At 35.7% G+C, this 22,978-nt stretch overlaps 1 protein-coding gene across 3 annotated transcripts in view; it reads right to left on the bottom strand.

Annotated features, from left to right (window-relative positions):
* Positions 1–22,978, bottom strand: part of RHBDD1 (rhomboid domain containing 1) — a 42,888-nt gene that overhangs the window by 14,560 nt on the left and 5,350 nt on the right. For 2 of the 3 annotated variants that reach the window (XM_061365190.1, XM_061365189.1), the window contains 5 exons: positions 19,117–19,635; positions 17,653–17,785; positions 10,064–10,152; positions 8,341–8,391; positions 3,133–3,252 (listed from right to left, as the gene is read on the bottom strand). In XM_061365190.1, coding sequence (XP_061221174.1) covers positions 3,133–3,252; positions 8,341–8,391; positions 10,064–10,152; positions 17,653–17,785; positions 19,117–19,549 — 826 coding nt within the window. In that variant the 5' untranslated portion in view covers positions 19,550–19,635. The remainder of the gene's footprint in view (positions 1–3,132; positions 3,253–8,340; positions 8,392–10,063; positions 10,153–17,652; positions 17,786–19,116; positions 19,636–22,978) is intronic. The other variant, XM_061365191.1, reaches the window with a different exon arrangement.

Below are 22,978 nucleotides of genomic sequence, written 5' to 3'. Positions count from 1 at the left end.
CAGGATACTAACACAATTTATAGAAATGGATAAACATTCCAAATCCATAATAGCACATTTTTGTGGCCTATATACTGTAATAAATGCATTTGTCCAACAAAGGAGTGGGTGGGAGAATTAAGTCAAAATTACAATGGTACTTTTTTGTGCAAACTACAAGGCAACTGTGGTGGTTTAAATGTCATAGTTGGCTAAAAAAGGAAAGTATTATTAAAAACAAAAGAGCGCCCTAAATTTTGATTGCGATGCCTGATTTTTACATCCATTTCTTTTTCTATTATTTTATGTATTTTTTATTCATGTTAAGTACCTGTTTCATTGCCCATGTAACGGCAAGCAACTGTGAATGGCATGCTTTAGGGAAGAATGTTTCCCTTTCAAAGGACAGTGCTCGTACAAACTGATTATTTCTGAAACTAACCAACAGAGAAGAATATCCTAATTACTCATTAGTACAGTAAATTTCATCTCATCCTTTGTGCCCCTAAACCAGGTATGATCAATTACATGCTCTATATTGCTGTCTTTGTGAAATAAGGCACCTGCCTATAGGCAAGATTAACCTTTAAGCATCTTGCTTAAGGAAATATTTTAAGAGTACAGCTCTAAAGTCTTATCCAAACTAAAGTGCTCCAGCAGGTAGGAAAGGTGCAAAATCAAAGCACTCCTGGGCAATCACCGATAACATCTATATATCTTCGACCACAAACTATATTGGAAGTAATATACAGTGATACATTTTCCCACTTCACTTACCTGAGGCTTAAAAACTCTTAACACTGAAAACAGACACTATTATAGTGTTATGAAAAGCTGGTGTCACAAATTGAAAGTAAAAATGGGACTTGGTATGTCACAGTTATTTATCAGTGAGATATACTTAGAGATGCTATTTAAATTCTATCTCATGTTTCATCACAAAGTATATATTGCCTCTTAGATTCAAAAATTCATCTTTGTCCAAAAACAACTAGCAGACAAAAATTAATTACCTGTAGTGATGCTGATTATGTAAGGCTGCAAATGAAAGCTGCAGTAGTTCCACACTAATACACAAAAGCCTTTAAAGTGTATGCTATGTAATTATTTGTCATTGCTATTTCTATTTTGTTTCCTTGATAGCTTCAAAAATACCACAAGCATCACTTATTCTTGCAGATAACATTTCAAAACTCTTAATGTTAAAAGCTTTGAAAATTTTTTCTCAATGTTATAAAAATATGTAAAATGTCTTGTACAAAATTACACTAAAATCAAAAGTACCCCTTTACAATAAAGCCCATTTTAGACACACTCCTTCCGAAAATCACACAGGATAACATATCAATACGTCTTTGTTTATTTTTAACTATTCCTAAGAGCATGGACAGTAACTCATTTTCTGTTGACAAACAGGATGGACTCAATGCTGCCCAACTGGTTTATTTGAAGGCTAAGATTCTCACTAGCTTCTTAAATAGAGTTTGATTGAAACGCGACTGCTCAGATTGCAACCTTTTCTAGAACAAATAAAATACAGTAATAATCTTGCTGTAGGAATTATTTTTTATGTTTCTAGCTTCACAGTGTAGACGGACAGGTAGAAACAGCTACATTTAAAGAACAAAGGTGAATGCAAAAAGTAAGATAAAGGAAAAAAAAAAATCACTTCCCTCTCTCTTCCCCCCCCTGCCCCCAAAGTCTGCACTTCTGCCTCCCAGGTTACTCTTACAATAGATGTGAACTTAATAAAGCAAAAAGCTATATTTACTTTAAAAAATATAATTTCTCAAGCTGGAAAACACTTTTCCTATTCACAATCTTACTTCATCTGCTGACTTTTTAAAATCATCTTCCAGATACCAAGACATTATTTGTAATAAAAAATACTATCACAGAAGGTGTGATAGTAAAAGTGATGATTTGTCAAGATACTCATTTCCTATTTTCTCTGGTATTTCTCTGACAGCCGTAACAGTGGTGTACATTAAACTTCTGAGTGGAGATTTATGAATGGTGCTCCACATTTTAAGGGTTGTTGTTACAAGTAGAGGCTTCTGTATCTTTTTCCAAATCAGTCAATACTTCCTTGCACCCAGGAAGATAGAATATCAAGATTATGAAAGAGGAGGAAGACACTGATGAAATATTGTCAAGGTTATTGCTATTATTAAGATGTTACAGCTTCACCAAGCTTAAAAGAAATCTGGATTTCTTATGTTAAGGAGCACATAAAGCCTTTGGCTGAATTTCCAGAATCCATATTGACACACAACAGATTAAAGAGGAAGCAATGTTTGATATGAAAAGCTATCTCAATTGCACACAGCATACAGTATGTTCATTTCTGTCCTTTATCACTTCAATACAAAAATTTTGCATAACTGTGTGATGTACATTTTGCACAAGACAATTTAATAATATGCCACCAGTCCTATTAAACAGGATTTTTAACTCAAGTCTTCAAGTTTTCAGAAACTGAAAACCAAATTCTATAAAGTATTTGTTCCCTTGCATTGTAAGTGCACTTGCATTATAAAAAGATAAAATATATCCTAATGAATGTATTTTATACCTATTTCATTAATACCTTTCAGTTAAAAACAAGGCCATTTTATTTTTAAATATTACTATGGGTTTTTTTTATTATTATTTTAGGTCTTTCAGCTAGCTAGAATATAAGCTTCCCTTATGGTAGAAAAAGAGTGTGAAGAGTAAGAAACGAGTACAGTGCTTGTCAATTAAATTTCTATGTAAGCAAAAATGTACACACAGAGTTTAAATATTGGCAACATCAGTTTTTCTATTATACAACTTTGCACCACTTTTTAGAGTATTGCAAGATATTTCTTTTTGGCACAGCAACTTAGTTTAAGTTTTTTGGTTTTGGTTTTTTTTTTGTTTGTTTGTTTTGTTTTATAAAAGCATTTATTTTACTACAACAGTAGCAAGGTAATGAAACAGTAAGCAATTATGAACAAATGCAATTATACCAAGAGAATGATACTGCCTTCTCACATTCCATTCTTCAAAAATTCTACCAGGAAAATTTAATCTGTTTCCAAAGGCTTTTCCAAAATAATGAAAATAATAAGCAATCCGTCTTCCCCCCCAGTATGAATCATAACATATAAAATGCAATAAAATTCCTACCTCTTTCAGTAAGACTGTTTAGCACTGCCCTTTCAAGCTGCTCTTCTTCAGTAAGCCCACCTGTATAATCATAATAGTTCCTTGGCGTTCCATACTGATAACTTGAATAGCCATAATAGTCTGTAAAATTAATACAAAATAAAGCAAATAAACTCCTGCTACTCAGTAGGAGAGTGTGGAATCAGGTAGCACCTTTATGTTATCTTTCTTCTACAGATTATTTTAACTTGTAAAAGATAAAAATACTGGAATTCAATTACTTATACAATATATACCATGAAGCAATTTCTAATTTACAAAGCCAGACCTTGGTAATAGGAGAAAGAAAAGCAACAGTAAAAAGATGCATGAAACATTTTTTTTCTAATTGTTGCATCATAGAACTGTTATTAGTAACAAGTTTCACACAGAAATCAAAAGACACTTTTCATCAGCTCCTTTTAACATGCAATTGTCACTACTAGGACAACTTATTAATGTCACTAGAACAGCAACAACAGGTAGATTTCAGGCTTTTTTCCACCTGCCTCTCTCTTTCCCCCAGTGTCCTTAAACAACGTCATCATAAATTCAAATAATGCTTGGACCTAGAGAACAAGGGAGAAAATATTCCTGCAAGTTTTTGCAGTAACATACACAACTAATATGGTGCTACTGCGTAGCTACATCTTCCCTGGAAAAAACCCACCACACCATAGATCTCATCTAATGTCTCAATCACTCTAAGTTTCCCACCTTGCTGACACCCAGAATTCCTGGTCATTTACCAAGTTTGTCAAAACAAACAAGCCATAATACACCCAAAGACACAGGATTTAAAAGAAATAAAAAAATACTTTGCTAGAGATTTGAGCAAGGCTTTCTTCCTTTTAACACAACTAGATCTTGCCTGGGCACAGAAAATCTAAACTGAGAAAAACTAAAGAGAAAAGTTCCATTTTCCTATTCCATTTTTGCTCCTTCAAAATTAAAAGCTTTGGGTGACATTTTAACTTCTCTTCCAGACAGCTGGACAGGGAAATTGAAGAACCAAAATACAGAAACATTGCCAGTTTCTGACAGAAGATGTACACAAGTTTTTTAAAATTACATAATTCAAAATGAGTTTTTATGAAACAAACTGAGCATTACTATTTCCCTTCATCTTTGAATTATTAGCATCTATTAGAGTCTTGTGTTACTTCATCAGTTATATGGATTTCATATGTAACTTTCTGTGAAGTTTCTGTGATTAATAACAGAGACTATGAAGTGAGGAGATGAATAATTTCTTTTTAGAAATAATTGTGTTAAAGAAAAAAATCCTGAGCTCTAAAACCTTAAGACAAATAAAGAAAGTGATACCCTACCTTAAACTGGAAAAGCAGGAAAAATGGAAAACTGCACACTATTCTACATATAGAATCACAGAATAGTTAAGGCTGGAAAGGACTGTAAGATCATTTAGTTCCAACCCCCCTGCCATGGGCAGGGACACCTCACACTAAACCATGTTATCCAAGGCTCTGTCCAACCTGGCCCTGAACAGCTCCAGGGATGGAGCATTCACAGCTGCCCTGGGCAACCCGTTCCAGGGCCTCACCATCCTAACAGGAAAGAACTTCTTCCTTATATCCAACCTAAACTTCCCCTGTTTAAGCTTCAACCCATTACCCCTTGTCCTATCACTACAGTCCCTAATGAAGAGTCCCTCCCCAGCATCCCTATAGGCCCCCTTCAGATACTGGAAAGCTGCTATGAGGTCTCCATGCAGCCTCCTCTTCTCCAGGCTGAACAGCCCCAACTTTCTCAGCCTGTCTTCATATGGGAGATGCTCCAGCCCCCTGATCATCCTCATGGCCCTCCTCTGGACTTGCTCCAACAGTTCCATATCTTTTTTATGTTGAGGACACCAGAACTGCACGCAATACTCCAAGTGAGGTCTCATGAGAGCTGAGTAGAGGGGCAGGACCTCCTTCGACTTGCTGGTCACATGTATCTATTATGGACATACTCCTACAGGTATTTTATATACATCTGGATGTGTACAAAGATGTATGTATACATTATACACAGAGCAAAAAGATTTAATTTTGTCTGTTTGCAAATTTTTCCCTTTTTTGAGCATACAGTTGACATGGGGAGAATTTTCATACGTCTTGCAGTGAACGCTTTTTATTACCCTCCATCAACTCCTCTGGTCAGAAAACACTTTTGTCTTTTCATCTGTATGAATTACAGTCATTTTTAACAAACTTTAAGGGTCTTTAAGACCTACTGGCTACATTTAAGAGACGATATTATAGAAAAGCAAAACTGGCTACAGAATACCATTTAGCTGTTACACATACACACTTAGGATGCAATCTCCCTGTAGTATCATTCCCCTCTGCATTATGCTAACGTGAATAAACGTTTTCTCAGCTACAAATTTATTTTCTGGAGGCTTCAAAAAACTGCATAAATGAAGACTATGAAAATTCTGATACTAAAAGCATGAAATAAAAAGGGTGTAGTATTTTAAGTTTGTTCTATTACCGTAAATTTTTTATGCTTGTTATTTTACACTGTTATTAAGTTATAAGTGCTCAGTTTGCCCTAATCCTTTCTGTTACAGCTGGTATTCCAATTAATCAGAATAAACGTCCTAATACTTTATTCACAAAGTGCACTTAGATAAAACAACTACGTTACTAAACACTAAGCATGTTAAAACTATGCTTTAAAACATTTTTTTTTCTTGTAAAGCCCTTTGCTTGTAGTTTTATGAAGTCCATTCTGATCATAGAGTTATCTATTTTTCTATTTAAATTGGTATTTAAAGGCAAATAGTAATAAATCGGCAATATCAGAAAATGAAAAAAGAAAACAAATTCAAACAAGAAATGTGGCATTAGCCCATGACACCAAAGAGAATTTTCCTAATTCACAGATGGCCAAATTTTTTTAACTGCAGTTGTAAGTCATTTTAGAGAAATTAATTTAGTACAAAAACAGAACAACAACAACAACAAAAAAAACACCAAAAAAACCCCAAACCAAACAAAAAAAAAAAAAACATCAAAACTTTGGTTACGTCTAAAGCCAAACTTGGAAGACAAGACAGTTCAGGTTAACCCTCTCCATTACACTCCTTTTGCCACAAAAACTCAGAACAGCATGGCTATTTTGGGGACTGCTCAAGACATGCAAAAAGCCACAGACTTCCTTGTCAGCATATAGAAGGTTTTTTTTTCTCAGATGCCAGACATATTGCAAGTTAAACAGCTATTCACAGTCTGCTCCTATATCACAAGGATGGTCTTTTACACCCACCCAAGCTCCAAGTATTGGTGTTTGTGTAGATTATGGAGTTTAAATGTCAAGTACAAATTCTTATATTCATTAGCCATTAAAGTACCTTTACCAATATAAATGTTTTAGAGTTCCCATTCACGCTGCTGTACTGGGATACTGAAGGAAAATTTAGCATCTATGAACATGGAATACAGAGCAATGGAAGCAGCACACCCAGGTTCTGACAGACTGAACAGTATGTGTATGTAGGTGAACATCTTCAGCTGGGCTGACACTGCCAGTCATGTGCTCACTACACAGGCTATGTTCACATCTCATTTAATTTCAAAATATTACTTTTTTTTTTTATTTCTTTACTATCCTTTAGATCAAATGTGTTTTACTTGAGAACTGGAATAATGGAAATCCTGGGTAAATTTAAGTTATAACAATCCTTGCTGCTGTTGGTAAGGAAAGTAGGTAAATATCTTTTGGCCAGGAAGTACAAAACAAGTGCTTCAAAAATATTCAAGGGCCTAATCTCACTTGTGGGAATTATTTAATTATTTAATTAATTTCATTATAATGACATTGGAGGTAGATAACGGAAGACAAAAATCCCCCATGGAAAATAAAACCAGTGCTCACCTTGGCTCACTGTGGTTTGAGTAAGCACATATTGCTTATTAATGACTATAAAAAAAAAATAAAAGCTCCTGCATTACTAAGCATCAGAGAATAGTAAGAATGATCAACCATACAAAATAGTTTTTGTGCAAGTAACCATATAGACAACTTTTCAACCAGATAAAAACAAGATGACTATGGTGAGTCTAGGACTGAATTCTATAAAACCATAAAGAATATGAAGTACATGAAGAATGAAGGTTTAGGTTCTTTTAGTTTCCCTTCCTAGAGAAGGATTAATGTGCATCAAATGAAATTAGCGGCTAGAAGATGCAAAGCAAACAAAAATGACAGATTCTACACCAGAAAGTAAACTGTGAAGTAATTCTTCTGTGATGTAGGTGTTAAAAGAGTTCATGCCGATTCAAAGAGCTTTTGACAAATTCATAAAAGAAGAATCTACCACAGGCTATTAAACACAAAATTCCTCCATAGAACTTGCTGCTGAGAACATCTAAAGCCACAAGCCACCGCACAGTGGCAAATATTTGAGGGAGTTATCACTACATATTTATCTTGTTCTTACAGCAGGTGGTTAGGAAAGGGTAAAAATCACTGCAGGAGATAACATACTCTAGGCTATACATCCCTTAGCTTTGATCCAACACACAGCCCCTTTCACAGCTGGCTCCTCTCCTGTCCCTCCTAGACAAGGCCTCCACCTATTATTTCTATACACACCACATATAATTATTCCACCTACATAAGAAGTGAATCAAACGCGCTACATTCAAAGTGTGCCAGTATTCCAACTACTCATCTATATACTGTGAAAAAAGCCTAAATTTATTCTGGCAAGGAGTGGGCTTTTTCCATGTAGATTACATGGTTTACAAAAAGTGTTCAAAGGAAGCAGTTCCCTTGTGAGTGGGGGAAGTCCTAGAATGGAACAGATAAATTTGCCAGATCAGGGCAGATTTACCAAGGTTCAGCAGGCTGCTTTCACTAGACACAATTCCTTACCCCCCCCCCCCCACTACACCTTCTGCAAAAGAGGTGGTATTTCCCCAGGGTTGCATTTTATGAATTCATTAAGTTAATTCCATGTTTAAAGTCTCTTGTACAAAATACACCCACTGTTCCCTAAAAAGGAAAGGTGAGACATGCCCAAAGTAGTATGTTTAGCATGTATACATATGCACAGAATATTTCATATCTTATATATGTTTCCATTTATCTAGCTCCTCTATAGGTTTTCTATCATTAACAAATATTATTCTTTTGAAGCTGGAGTAAGTGTTTAGGTAAGCAGGTGAGAGTACTTACCTGAATAGTAATCCCTTGGCCTGGCAGGGTCAGACACTGAAAAAATGCCACCTAAATATAACATGTGCTGTTAGAATAAAATAAACACACCTGTCTTCATAAAATACAAAAATCAAGTTTAAAATACTCTTTCTTTCAGAGTTTGTTTCATCAGACACAAATATGAAACCATGAGTATCTATCAATTTTTTTTAGCATTAGTGAGGGAATATAGTCTTGGTAAGCCTGTATGTTGTTCCAGATTTTATAGTAATGCGCCATGTTTAAGCAACCTACTCATGTAGCCTAGAAGTATGGGAAGCAACCTACCAAATGTTCTCCAGAATATATAATAGATAATTCCTGCACTGAGACTGCTCATTGATATAAATGGTGTCCTGGGTCCAGCAGTAGCAGTATTTTTTCTCCTCCTTAGTAGCTGGTGGAGCGCTGTGGTTTTGACTTTCGGCCTGGGAACAGCACTGATAACACCGATGTTTTTAGTTACTCCTCAAATGTTTAGTCTGACCAAGGACCTTCTGAGCCTCATGCTCTGCCAGGGAGGAGGGGAAGCCGGGAGGAAGCAGAGACAGGACACTTTACCCAAACTGACCAAAGAGGTATTCCATACCACAGCACGTCATGCCCAGGATGTAACTGAGTTACCCAGAAGGGCTGGGAACTGTGGGGTTGGACTAGGTATCGGTCAGTGCTCGATCGGGCTGAGTATTATCAGTCAGCGGGTGGTATTGTATTCTCTTCCCTTGTTATTTCCTTTATCGTTATTATTATTGGTGGTAGCAGGAATGATTTGTGTTATACCTTAGTTACTGGACTGTTCTTATCTCAACCTGTGGGAGTTGCATTCTTTTGATTCTCCTTCCCATCCCTCCGGGAGCAGGTTGAAGAAAAGGAGGGGAGCGAGAGAGAGACTGCATGGCTGATTTATGGCTGACTGGGTTTAAACCACGACAAATAGGTTAATGCACAGAAAACTGAGGAAAGGAATAACATTGCACTATTTCTGCTCTTGTCCACAGGAGAAGATGATGACCTGTGTACTAATACACTCCTTCCTCCAGGTCTTAAGTCACACAACAGGATCTCCAAGCATGTGTCATTAGCAGTACCATGGATTTTATCACAGAACCCTAGAATAGTTTGGAAGGGAACTTAGAAGGTTCCTAGCCCAACTCTACCGAGAGCAGGGTTAGCTATGAGATCAGGTTACTCAGGGCTTTATCTTGTTAAGTCTAAAAAACATCCAAGGATGGAGACTGATGAACATCCCTAGGCAGCATGATCTGATGCTTGACTGTCTTAACAGTCATCAGATAGCCATAGAAACATTCAACATTAACATTAAACTCATGCAACACTTTGAAACCTGTGCACTCCAGTGGAACAGGAAATAGGCAATCTGATGTTTCGATCTCCATTTGTCCACTTAAAACTTCTAAATACACATGATTTACAGACTGTATCACGAAACTGTGATAAAACCTCCTATGAAGAGCATACATATTTGAACAAATAATTTCCCACTGTACAAACACCATATCCATGGTCAACTTGATGGCACAGTCATGAATAAAGTACTCAACCTATCAAGTAATCACACATAAAAACCAAATTGCCTAAAAACCTGCTGGAATGGCCTGTATTTCTGTATGCAAGGCTTTCTGAATTTTAAAAATAAAAGTGTCTCTTATGCAGATTTTATAAACTCAGCAAAATTGTATACCTGCACAGGCTTCCATAATCTTCTTCAGAGGTCCCCTAGTGTACATCAATCCAACAAGAATCCCTGCCAGATGCCCAGCAAAAGAAGCCCTGGAAAAAAGGAAAATCTTGTGAGTGATGGAAAAGAAAATTTTTTTTAAGGATCCAGAAAGGGGACTGCAGACCTTGTAACCAAGAAAGCCCTTAAGTGAGCCCAAGAACAGAGAAACGAGCTGCCTGAAAGGACATACTGCCCAGTTTCTTTTCTTCGTAGCTACCTTAAAATTGGCAGGTATAGATACAGTTACAGAAAAGTATCTAATAAATATCCAAAAGAAGCTAGAAACTAATTGGACAGATTTTTAAGTGCTTGTTTACAGAACACAATACTGTTTCCTAAAAACATTGAAAGACTTAAGGAGGTAGGAAATTAATTTTAATCTATAAAATCAAATTAAAGCATAAAATACAGTACTTTCTACTGCACTATCAGTACAAACCTACAATTAGTCATGGATCAGCATTAATGCAAATCCACTGCAATCTTTTTAACAGTGTTTTCAAAATTAAAAGAATGAGTGAAATGCTGAGATCCAAATTCTTTTCTATACATACAATTTCTTCAAAAAAAGATCAGTGCCATTTGCATTTAGAATGAAAGGGCTCTAGAGTCTTTTAAGAAATCAACATGGATGTGCATGTTCACAGTAAATAATTTGCTTCAAATACTTCCATGACTATAGGGTATTCTACAAATTCATAAACTAATTTTCACAGCATTCAAATTAAGAGTTAAACTCTTATGTTTAATCAGGTTTAAACATTAAGAGTAAAATCTTTTGAGCTTAACCAGATTTAAAGCTACTTATAAATTGTTCACCTTATGAAGTTAGAGAAGCCAATACACTAAACATTAAGATTTCCTTACATATGCAATTATAAATAACTCATTCACTAGATTTGTAATGTTTGTCCAAAGATTCAAGTAATATGAACTTTTTCTTTCTTTAATAAGAAGAAATAAATCCTCTGTTTGATGCAAAAATAGATTTAAACATTACGCTTTTTTACATTCTGGTCAGAAATCCACAAGAGTTACACAAGTGATGGCATAGGCACTCACTACAATACTTCCTGACATCACTGGTGTACAAGAAAGTGTCACTAGAGGGAGATGAAGATCAAATCTAAATTCAGTCTTTTGTCACCTACTTAATAACAAGCTTTTATTCTGTTACCTTGAGTTGCATTTCTCTCCTGCAAGTAAACAATGAATTTTTGTTTTAGAGTAACACATAAATGCTGATGTGAAAATCTATAGATAAGAGGTAGTTACCAAAATAAAATATCTATAAGGAACTCATTTTCCTAAGAGGTTTTTCTGAACAGATCTTCCAAATTTGTGAAAAATATACCCCTGACTTGGAAAATATCTGTACACAGAAAACATTAGGTATTTCAAGATGTCTTACTCTAAAAATCACCAACATGAGACTGGTTCACCTACATTCCTATGCTTATCTTGATTTATCTGAGCACAACACTGTTTCACAAAATCCAAACTCAAGGTCTTTGCTTGCAATGCAGTGAAGGTATATATTTACACAACATGAATAATCAAAAAACCTTCAACTTGAAATCTTTAGGGGGATGATTTCCACTTCATGTCTATTGAATAGGCTAGTGCACTAGACACCTAAACACTACTTACTGTTTAATTATAAATTATATTAAGGAGTAAAAACTTACAATGCAAATGTTTAAATAGGGTTTTCTAAATGAAAAATTAAAAAGCATTCTTCCAACTGTTTTGAGGATGGGTAAGGTTCCAAAAGACTGTAAGAGTGTTTCTATACCCATTCTTAAGCAGGGGACAAAATAGGTAAACAGATGAGAACTCTCATCAGAAAACTACAAACTAATGACTACCTTCTGCTCACAGGTAAAACTATTTGTTTGACACATACTAGGACACATAATTTATGGATGCAACCAAGGTAAAAACACCAGAAACAGAAAACAGTTTTGTGAAGAACCAATCATGTCAAATCAACCAAAATTCATCCTTTGAGAGGATAACAAGCCCCACGGAAAGGAAGAATTACCAGACATCACACATACTGTATAAATGCAGAACTGTCTTACTGCATTTGTCATAAAGAAAGCTTAAAAACTTCTAAAACTACACTATGCAGATGCCTAAGTGTTTGATAAGCCTAACTTAATATTTAAAAGTGACTCATCAAACTTTGGATATGAATCAACTGGATTTCTTTAAATATCTATTCCAGTTATTATTTACAAATGACAAGCTAAGAGTAGCTCTACGGGTCACTGGAGATGGCATTATAATTCACAGCAACCTGGACAAAATGAAGTAGTGGTTTGGAAAAAACAGCGTGCAAAGATAAATACAGTTCTGAACATACCACAGAAATCATCAACTATGCAAACAGGCTACAGGTGACTGATAGAAGACCTTCAGGATAGAACATGGGGCACACAGTAAAACACAGATCAACGTGCCATACCACTACAGGAAAGACATGTGTTTTACTGGAAAAATGGAGCACTATCTGAAAATAAAATGAAGCAGTTTTCTGCTTAGCAGTGGTCTCTACAATCACCAAAGTCTATTGAAGAATTATCTCACAGATAAAATAATCTTAAAATATGGAAAAGATTGTCACAAATAGGAAGGAATACACTCCTCATTCTCTATTCATAGGATAAGGACGAATGCACGTAAGTCACAGCAAGAGATTTAAAAACACATTGTTAGAGCAGACTGCCTCTGCTTCACAAAGGAAAATGAGAGGGCTACTAAGACCCTGCAAAGCACAGTCAGTTTATTAATGTGAAGATCTTGAAAAGTGCATTAAACATTGATAACTATAAATGATATTTGCATTACATATACACATTTGTCCTTCTGATGTTATAACTCAGAGCATGTATTCTGAGATTAGATTCATTCAGATCCTCTATATTCTCTTATTAAAAAAGTAGATTAGAATTGTTAAATTACATGACTGTTTTACACATGCAATTAATGTACTTCCATCCACGTGCCTTAGTCCAACGTAGATACTCTTATTTCTAGTGAAATTACATTTGAACAACTAATCCTGAATAATGTCACTCCTTTTGAAATTTTACTACATTTTACAGTGAATTTTTATTTTCGGTAGATTGTCCTTTTTGAAAATTTATGTAATGGATTGCTTGTCTACGAGGAGCTGCGAATTTTATCTTTATACATTAAAGTTAATGTCAAAACTACAACTTTTTTTTCCACAAGGCAGGATTATATGCAGAATTATATGCACAATTTAGAACTAAATGCCATGGATTTTGGCTGAAAATAAGTTAATAAACTATTTAAAAGGAATCACAAAAGTAGTGTGAAGAAGCCCTGTCCAAGCACTTATTACCAAAGCGCCTTTCACTTGTACTAAAATTTCCAATTTTCTTCCTTGTCTAAACCAGAAAACTGAGGTTACCCCTATTTTCTGCTTTCAGTAGCCAAACTTGGCTCTTAATTAAAATCTCTTATAATATCAATGATAAAGCAACCTCCATTATCAATTGGTTCCAAAATAGACTTTTTACACTATTCTTAATACTTTTATGTCTTGACAGCAATGTGTATTTTAGTGGGACTAATAAGAAACCATTCCCATGATTGCAACATGATAAACTACTGCCTTTTTTCCTGCTGGTTAATAAAGAAAAACTGACATTTTTTTTCCACAGCACCATTTTCAGTTTCCATAACATAAGCTGAATTTTGGGAATATAAGCAAGGTTCCTGACTACTCAAATTGCAATTTTTTTCCTCTAAATGTCAATGAGCTTGATCAATATTAACTACTGCTCTCCCTGGTACCAAGAAATTCAAATGATGTCTCATTTAACTTTTTGTTTGAAAATTTAGATATCCCCAGAGTTCTTATCTCAACCATTCACTTCATACTAATGATAATTATACAATATAAATACTGCTTCTTCAAGACATCTGCCATCAAGCTGATGTGTACATTACTTCAGAAAAATCTTCTAAACAAAATTACACTTTTTCATTCAACTGTATAATTTCCATTAAAAATGGTACCACTGGAGGGAAAACAGTTTCTACTACTTTTCATGTATGAGATATCCTGACACAATGTTTACAAGACTCTAGTAATTTTTATATTAATATTGTCCAGTATCCTTACAATTAATTCAAATCATTTCCTCACTGTTGGTGAATTTATCCAAAGTTGTTTCAATTCTGCGGTCTCAGTCACCTGACTCAACAAATTAAAACAGAACAAGAAAGTCTATACCTATCACTTACTTTCATAACTTCTTCCTAAGAGCAAACCCCAGTCTGGTAGGTATTATTATTATTTACTCATGCAATCCTACCACAAAACAAAGCCACATCTAGCAACAAAAGTATGTCTTTAGATTAGGCCATCACTACAGTCTTTTGTGAAAAGATCTTTCCATGCAATTCCTGTTCTAAGAGTAGGAAGCACACATTCACTGAGCAAGCAAACTAAGGGATAATATCAAAGTGACTACTGCCAACTTTATTTTTGAAAAACAGTATTTTTTGAGACCATGGGAATCAAATCCATGTATTTATACAGTTTATTTCCAAATTAACACAAGCAGACAATTGCATATGACAATTTAAGCACTTGACTAAAAAATTTAATCTTGCTTAGAAAGCAGGTCATGGAGTGCTAAGCAACCTACCTGAATGTAAATGAAACCAAATTAAATGATTGCATAAGTAAAAGTCAGCTTATTTTACACAGCCTTATGCAAGAAAATGCCATTACCACTTAAAATGGAAATGGAAACCTTGTTAATAATTTTGTAACACACTGAGAAAATTACATAGAAAAGTAAAAGCTAAGCTTGACAGAAGAATGAAAGGGTATAAAACAGTTCTTATCATATAATGCCATTCCTTGTCAAACCTGGGGTGGTTTTGGTTTTTTTTGACCAGTTGTTCTTAGCCCTTTTGTTCATGAGGAATAGTAATCATTAATAAACCCAATAATTAACAGTTCAACAGTAAATCTGACTGATAACCAGTGACAATTTAGTGATATCCTTAAGCATTAAACAAGTGAGAAGTTAAAAGAACAGATGAAATCAGAAGATAGATACATACAAAAGATCTCATAAGGTGAAGGTTATTAAAGCTATGCAACACATTTGTCAATATATGTTCTTACATTTTCAAATGTTATATAAATTAGTTTTTGTGGGATTTTGGGCTGTTGGTTTGGGGTTTGGAAATTTTCTTGGGGGGGATCTCTGCATTTGTATTACATTTACCTGCTTTGACTGTGATCTGAAAAAAAAAAAAAACCAAAAACAAACAAAAAAAAACACCACCAAACCAACATCCTCTACTCTTTTCCACTCCTAGCTTTCCACTCCCCCAAAATTTTCATCCTTAGTTGTGCTTAACTTTCTGAGTTTTGAAAAACCCGTACTGTCCAGCTTCCAAACCCCAAAGTGTCATCTTTATCAATCTGATAACTGTTTGAGTTAGTTCAGAAACTACCTCAAAGATAAGCTTTCCTTTTAACAGTAAGTATAGGTAGAGTACCTCCATGCAAAAGGAATAAATGACTTAAGATACCAAATGCCTAGTTCTGGAAGAAACAGAGATTAAATGTAACTTTTCACATGCCTGTTCTTCCATCAAAGAAATAATGCCAAGAATTGCCATACAACGCCTAGATCTCAATATCCTTACTTTATGGAAGGCAAAGATTAGAAGGATATTACACAGCTTTTAGATTTGCCCTAGAACTAAAACATCAACGAGAAAGAAAAGAACTAACAGATGCCAGTAAAAGCCTAAATCCTCTCGTAGCACACAAATCAAAGTTTTCAATAGCCTCAATATTACTCTTGAATCCTTCATTGGTTATGGATTCTCAGGTGATCGTGATGCATCATTCCACTAAGGCAGGTCCAAATACATTGCATGTCTTTCTGACAAGACAAATATCCTGCCTTAATTACTGACCTCTTATTTTTTCAAAACTAAATTATGCATCTACAAAGCAACACCATTTAATCAGACACTGCAAGTATTACCACATGCCCTGAGTGCACATGAGTGTGTAGGAGAAATGCTCCAAGAGCTACAATTATTATGGTTCATTTCAGGGCAGTTGGCAGGTAATAATTAAACACGCTGCGTTCTGGAACATGAATTTCTGGAGATAACTACTTGTCTTCTATGGCCCCCATAACAACCAAGACTGTATGCAACAGTGTAGTGGTTCTTTACACCATGCAGCCATGTAAGTTTCCACAAAACTACAAAAGTTCTTTGACATTATTTCTGGACTTCTATACACTTTTACAAAGACACTTCTGCAATAATGCAACTGAAAACACCAGCCAGCCACTAAACTCATGTTTTTCCTCTACCAGATATAGTACAATATGCTCATGGTTGTACTTTAGACATAATGCTCTTTCATTATTCTTTAATAATAAACAGTAATATTGAATATATCACCAAGCAAAAACTACATTAAGCTGATATGTCAGTTTATATTTTCTTAGATATTTTTAATACACTGAAAAATCTGGTTTATGTTTGTAGTAATGCCATGGAAGTGACTTCCCAGCTCACACTTAAAATTGCATGTGCAACAGAGCATTCTGCAGTTCTTCTGTGTTTTAGCATAGGATTACTTGCTGCAGTCAATCAGGCAGCAAGTCATAAAGGAATAAAACCAGTGCTTAACATAAGTAGTATTTTAATTCTCATTCTGGCCTAGGAAACGCTCTATCTGCTCTATCACACTATCTGACAAGGAGAATATCATTATTGCTCCCCCTCACCCTTTTTTTTTTTTTAACATCTTTCTGAAAAATGGAAAATTGTATATGAATTGCTATTTGGTAGTTTCCAAGTTTGGTGTCTGTACTTCACATATGTTCTCCAATGTGATGAACAGTTATTAAATATTATACAAGAAAATTACTGATTTGCAACTAGAACTCCATAAATCATCTGCCAATGAAGACAGTCGCTGCTCTCAAAGAGGTAGGCGCAGATGAACTGTGCTGGCAGCAATAAGGACACAGGAAAATTGAGGGAGATGATGAACAATGCTGCAGGACAGTGAAACCACTACAAGTTGCAGAATACTGGATGAGAGCATTACCAAAAATTAGAGGAGAGACTTCAAGCAACAGACTGAAGGGATAAGGACAGAAATAGCAAGCAAACAGCGGAATGCTGTTTTGCCAATGAAGCCCTTGGCATCACAGTGTATTAGTTTGGTTACTGTACTGAAAATGCATGTCACTTTTCCTTGTCCACCAATTTTTGTTATCTTCCTTCAAATACTTAGTAATACCTTCTTCTGGGCACAATATTTAAGTACCTTATTTTTAAATAAGCTTAAAATAGAGGATGTTTAGGAAAAAAATGCAGACTATAACCTTAACAGTTGATTTAGCCCCAATGCTCCATTTGGATATTAGCTAATACTACACATACTTCATAATGCATTTCAAAATACTTCAGATAGCCCAAATCTCTTCTCCTAACTTTGAAACATTAAATGCACTTACCCTGGGGAGATTAAGTGAATAGCCACCAGCTCCACCCAACAAGCATATTTACTGGATATCTGCAATCCAAGGACACTGCTGACTCTTCCGGGATTGTAATGGTTGTTAAGAACTTTCAAAGCAAACAAGACTCCTGCAAAATAGAAGAAATAATGTAACAAGTACTTATGCCCAAGTATTTATGCAAACAACTACTGAAACTGAAGAGCCATGTAGCTTCACAGACCACTAAGCACACTGTTGCATGCCTCAGCTACAGTTCTAAACTGTTTCTCCAGTGTACTTTTCAATAACTTAAACCCAAGGATAAAAATTATGTATTTGTATAACAGCCAATTCTAAGTTGCTATTTAATATGCCTATTTACTGTATATATTCAGGTATTCAAAACATGATTTTAAACATACAATATGAACATAATTTTCAAGTGGAAGTTCTAGTTGAAATAATTGACAAAGTTATTTGAACTCAAAAAAATATTCTGTGAGCTGAGAAAAGCCGTTATTGAGAACAAAACAAAGATACGCATGAAGCCCAAATTCTGAATGGAAAATCATCTTTTATAAAATCCAGAATCATTTGCTTCTGGGTAAAAAAAAAAAAAAAAGTAGATAAAATGCTTCTAATCACAATAATGATTATTTACTTCTCATTGACTGCAGCTGTTTTATCTGTTTTTTGCAAGCAATAGCTGGTATGACAGAATGAATTCATATAATTTACTTGAACTTTCAGGATGCTTTTAGAAAGTTCCTCTCAAGAGAAAGCTCACACATTTATCTGAAAAAGAAAAATCTGAAAAAATCTACAAGGAAACGATGACATGAAACAGACAGCAGAGTTGAACATCAATATAGATAGACTGAATAAACACATGAAGAAGGTTTCTTTCTCTTCCCTTCTAACACCAGAGAAAGCAAGGGTTAGCAAAATCCCTTAACTTACCCAGTGACAATATTGTTGCCATTCCAAATCAAATATAAATGAGAAAGCATGTATGCACACGGACATGCATGCGTGGCCACGAGTTTCTCGTAAGGCATGTGATGGGGACCCCATCTGGCCCACCAACAATATCTATCTGCCCTGCCTGCTAGTAGCACTGCTCTTCAGTATCTTAGTCCGTTTTGCCATAAAGCATGGGAAGCCGTAAACCTGCATCACCCGGATAATTGTAACACTAAATGTAACTTGTTTGAGGAAAGGGACATGTAAATTGTCATCTGGCTATGTGAGAAACTAATCTGGTGAAAAAAAAATAAATAAAAAATCTTAGAGTGAGATCTCAACACTACCCAATCACATAGCAGAGTACCTGCTTTTAATTAAAAACCAGGATAACTTTACTGGCATAACAACCAGATAAGTGTACACAAATGTACACCTATCCAGTTTCCGCATTCTAATATTGTTATATAGTACCTATATTTTACATATGTAAAATGGACCAATTATGTGCCTTACCTGAAAAACCTACAGCACAATTCATTTCATATGAAGGATCATCCAGAATTTTCGTGAGCATGAATTCCAATGCCATATAAACAACTCCAATCAGCACTGAAAATACTACAATTATGTACGCAAACCATGTGCTCTTAAGTTTTTTTTCCAGCATTATTCCCTTCCAAAGCATGGAAATCATGTTATAATATAAATGCCAATCATCTGCATGGTGGACAGGAGAAAGGAGTAAACGCTGCCAGTTCTTTCTGTAGAAGCCTTCATTTACACTGATACACACTTCGGGCAGTGGTCTCACAGGATTCAGAAAGAAAAAAATATTCAGTGCAAGTACCCCAAGGGTAACAGAAGGAATGTTCTGGAGTCCAACTTGAGAAATCTGATAAAGCAGCAAAAGCAGTCCAGCATTGACTCTTCCCTGCCTTCGTTGCATTATTACTTCTTATTCAAAGGAGTATGAAGATTACACCAATTTCTAGCCTGTTGTTTGAATCCAAAACCATACAAGTTTCAGAAATCCTGAAAGAAAGAAAACCATATCTGCTTTATTACACATACACAGCAGTGTTTTCAAGCTCATCACTGCCTTTTTTTTTTTTTTTAATTAAACACAGTGCATTCTTCAAGGTAATCAGCTGAGATTTATTTTTTTTAATCAGAACAAAAATTCAAATTAAAAAACCCACACAGCTTTTAACCTGGCATGAGACACAAATAAAAGGTATTTATAGAGATAATCCAGACAAGCACTGTGAGATAAAAAGCCTGTAACTTCTCCTTCATGTCCCTCGACAGGCTTTGCATCATCTATAAACCCCCTGGGTGTTATAAACATGTTCTTATTAATACCCTGATTCATTCAGAATTTTTTAATTTTTTGTAAAGAAAACAAAAATTCTCTGGGTTTTGGTTTTCAGGCTTTCTATCTTTGCTATGTGTAGAAACTATTTTATGACCATTTCTAAAACTTTCATAATATTCCATATGAGCCAAGAATGAAAATTAGAAGTCATAATTTCAACAAGTAACAGAGACACAGCTGTGCACTTCTAGATGTAAGCTTTGAAAATTCTTATTGCTCTCCTAGTGACTGTAATTCAAAGTTTAGTTTAAAAGTATGCAATGGAGAAAAAACTGAGGAGGATATCACGTACAAGAACAGCACATAAAACAGTCGTCCACTCAAACAGCACGTCCAGACAGTTACAGCAATATATTAATCTCCACCTTATTTATGCCAGATAAAACAGGATTAAAAAGGGCTATAAAAGTTCTAGATATACCTAAAAATAGGGTTACTATGACAGAAAATGAGAAAGGCCATCAAGCTAAACTGTGCAAGTCTATAAAGAGAAGAGGGAGAAGGCTGCATTGAAGAATACAGAGGCATGTCATGGAGTTTCTGGAGTGTGGAATCATCATCAGAAGACAGGAAGACACACTGAATTTCAAGTAGCTTTTGAGGACTACCCTCAACTTGGCCAGTGCTATTTTTAGTTCTCAAAACTTTCAAACATTGGGATACAGACTAATCAAGCTGGCTTGTTTAACTGCAGTGCATGTTTTGCATTCATGAATATCCTAGGCAACAGTGCTCATGGACAAGTCCACCCGTCTATCACAAGCCCATCTATTATGTTGCATCTTTTCCCTGATGGCTTGAGGTGCCACAGGCCCACTGTGCTAAAAATAATACACCCTTATGTTGCCAATTTAAGTCCATCTGAGCCACTTCAATCTTAGCAGCTTTATCCACCTGTTGGCTGTTCTGACATTCCTCAGTGGCCAGACTTGCATACATGGCCATCTACATGGTGTACCTTCACCACCAGGTTCTGTACCCGGGCAGCCCAGAAGGGTTTACCTCTGGGTTGCCAGTTACTCTGCTTCCACCCAGAGGCTGAGGACTTCTCTCCCTTTTCCAATCACCTTGTCAATGCCTCCTTCCCCAGAATGTGAACCCAGGTTCTTGGCTTCCCTACCCTCTAATTCCAGGCTATTGGCTTCATTAGCCCACATTTAAGATGAAGCAGCTGGGTGACAATGTGCTAAACTGCAACATGGGTGTGTTACCAACATTACTCTCAGACTGAAGCCAAAACACAGCACTGTACCAGCTACCAGGAAGAAAATTAACTCTATTTCAGCCAAAACCAAGAGTACGCTAAGTGAACACATGGAAAAGAAGGAAGTCACCTCTGAATGATGTTATCCTGTAACAACAAAAGGAACTATGAAACAAACACAAGGTTCAACAAAGATTCTAGAGGCTAGAGGTCATCTAGGCTAGAGGTCAGCCTACCTCCTCCACTTAATGTGAGAGAAGCATATACTTCCATGCTAGTTCACACACATAATTAATGCCACTTCTTAAAGTGTTATTCTAGTCTCTGGATTTCTCTCTAAATTGCATTTATGCTTACTATAGTACTTTACGAGAAAAAAAAGAAACGAAAAAAAAAGAAAAGGTAGCATTCTCAAAACAACTATAGATCAGAATACAAGTAAATGTACTTGCTACATTAAATGGAAATTCACTGTTGGGTTTTTTTTCCCCCACAGGGTCTGATCTCAGACCTATGTCACATAACACCTAAGTTGTGCCCAAAACAGAGTGGAAACAGCAGAAACACACTTTCTACCAGGCCTCTTGAGCACCTAGACAAGTCTAGAACTAACTAGACAGGTGCCTCTAAAACACAGTTTCTAATCCTCACACTTCAAATACAGAGACCAGAGCTGTAGTCCCTACAAATTTCAAATGAGTTAAAACCTCTTAAAGTATAAATTGATTGTTGCAGATGATATTCCCTGCCCATGGCAGGGGGCTTGGAACTAAATGATCTTAAGGTACTTTCCAACCCTAACATTCTACAATTCTATGATTAACATTGTCAGCCTTTGACTTTTTAATATCAATGTTACAAAAAAGAAGTACTTATTAAAAAAATTTAATCAATATCTTTCTCTTCTTCCATACTACATGCTCTGATACCAGGTACATGACACCATGTCCCCGAAGTCTTGCACGCATCTGCCCAAACCTCTGACTTTTCTTGTACCACTGACAGAATTACATTTTTTTCACCGCAAAACTGGTGACATAAAAAACTGTTAGAATTTAAAATTCTACAGCATTTAAAGTTATGTGGAAACACCAAACTCTCACCATAGAATCCCAAGAGTTGGAAGGGACCTCGAGAGATCATCTGGTCCAACCCCCCTGCAAGAGCAGGGTAACCTAGAGTACATCACACAGGAACTTGTCCAGGTGGGCCTTGAATATCTCCAATGTGGGAGCCTCCACAACCCCCCTGGGCAACCTGTTCCAGTACTCTGTCACTCTCACAGTAACACATTGTTCAACTTGCCAACTACAGTCTTACTTAACACTTCCACCCCTGCTTTTGATACTCTTTAATTTCCAATTTTACTACTTTTTACATATATGCACCTAGGGAAAGAAACTCATATGCAGCATATATCCGTAAAATAACCATGTAACATGACTGGGAATGGCTTACACCAGGCTTACAGTAATGGTATGTATTATAAATCATTCCCATTATTGGGAGAAATCAAAAATGTCAGCTAAGATACATTATGCGTGTGATTATAAAGGAAAGATATAAGAAAGAAAACAGTAGTTATTGTAGAGCCTTCTGGAATGCAATTCCAAATATATAGAGCTTTCAATTGTTTGAACATTCTTCCTCAGCCTGTACTTTGTTTATTAGAAGTCCAATGAGGCTTAAAATAATGAAGCACTTATTCCTTTTCCTTTTTTGAAAACGTGCCACCCACTTCAAGCTGTACAAATTTCCAGAACAGACTTGAAATGGCCATTTGTCTCGCATCTAGA

This window comes from Neopsephotus bourkii, unplaced genomic scaffold (genome assembly GCF_033783945.1).
Source record: "Neopsephotus bourkii isolate Nb327-2 ecotype Australia unplaced genomic scaffold, CSIRO-AGI_Nbou_v1 NB_1279, whole genome shotgun sequence".
NCBI lineage: Eukaryota > Metazoa > Chordata > Aves > Psittaciformes > Psittacidae > Neopsephotus > Neopsephotus bourkii.
The sequence above is the reverse complement of the archived record's forward strand: the minus strand, read 5'-3'. Positions and strand labels throughout refer to the sequence as shown.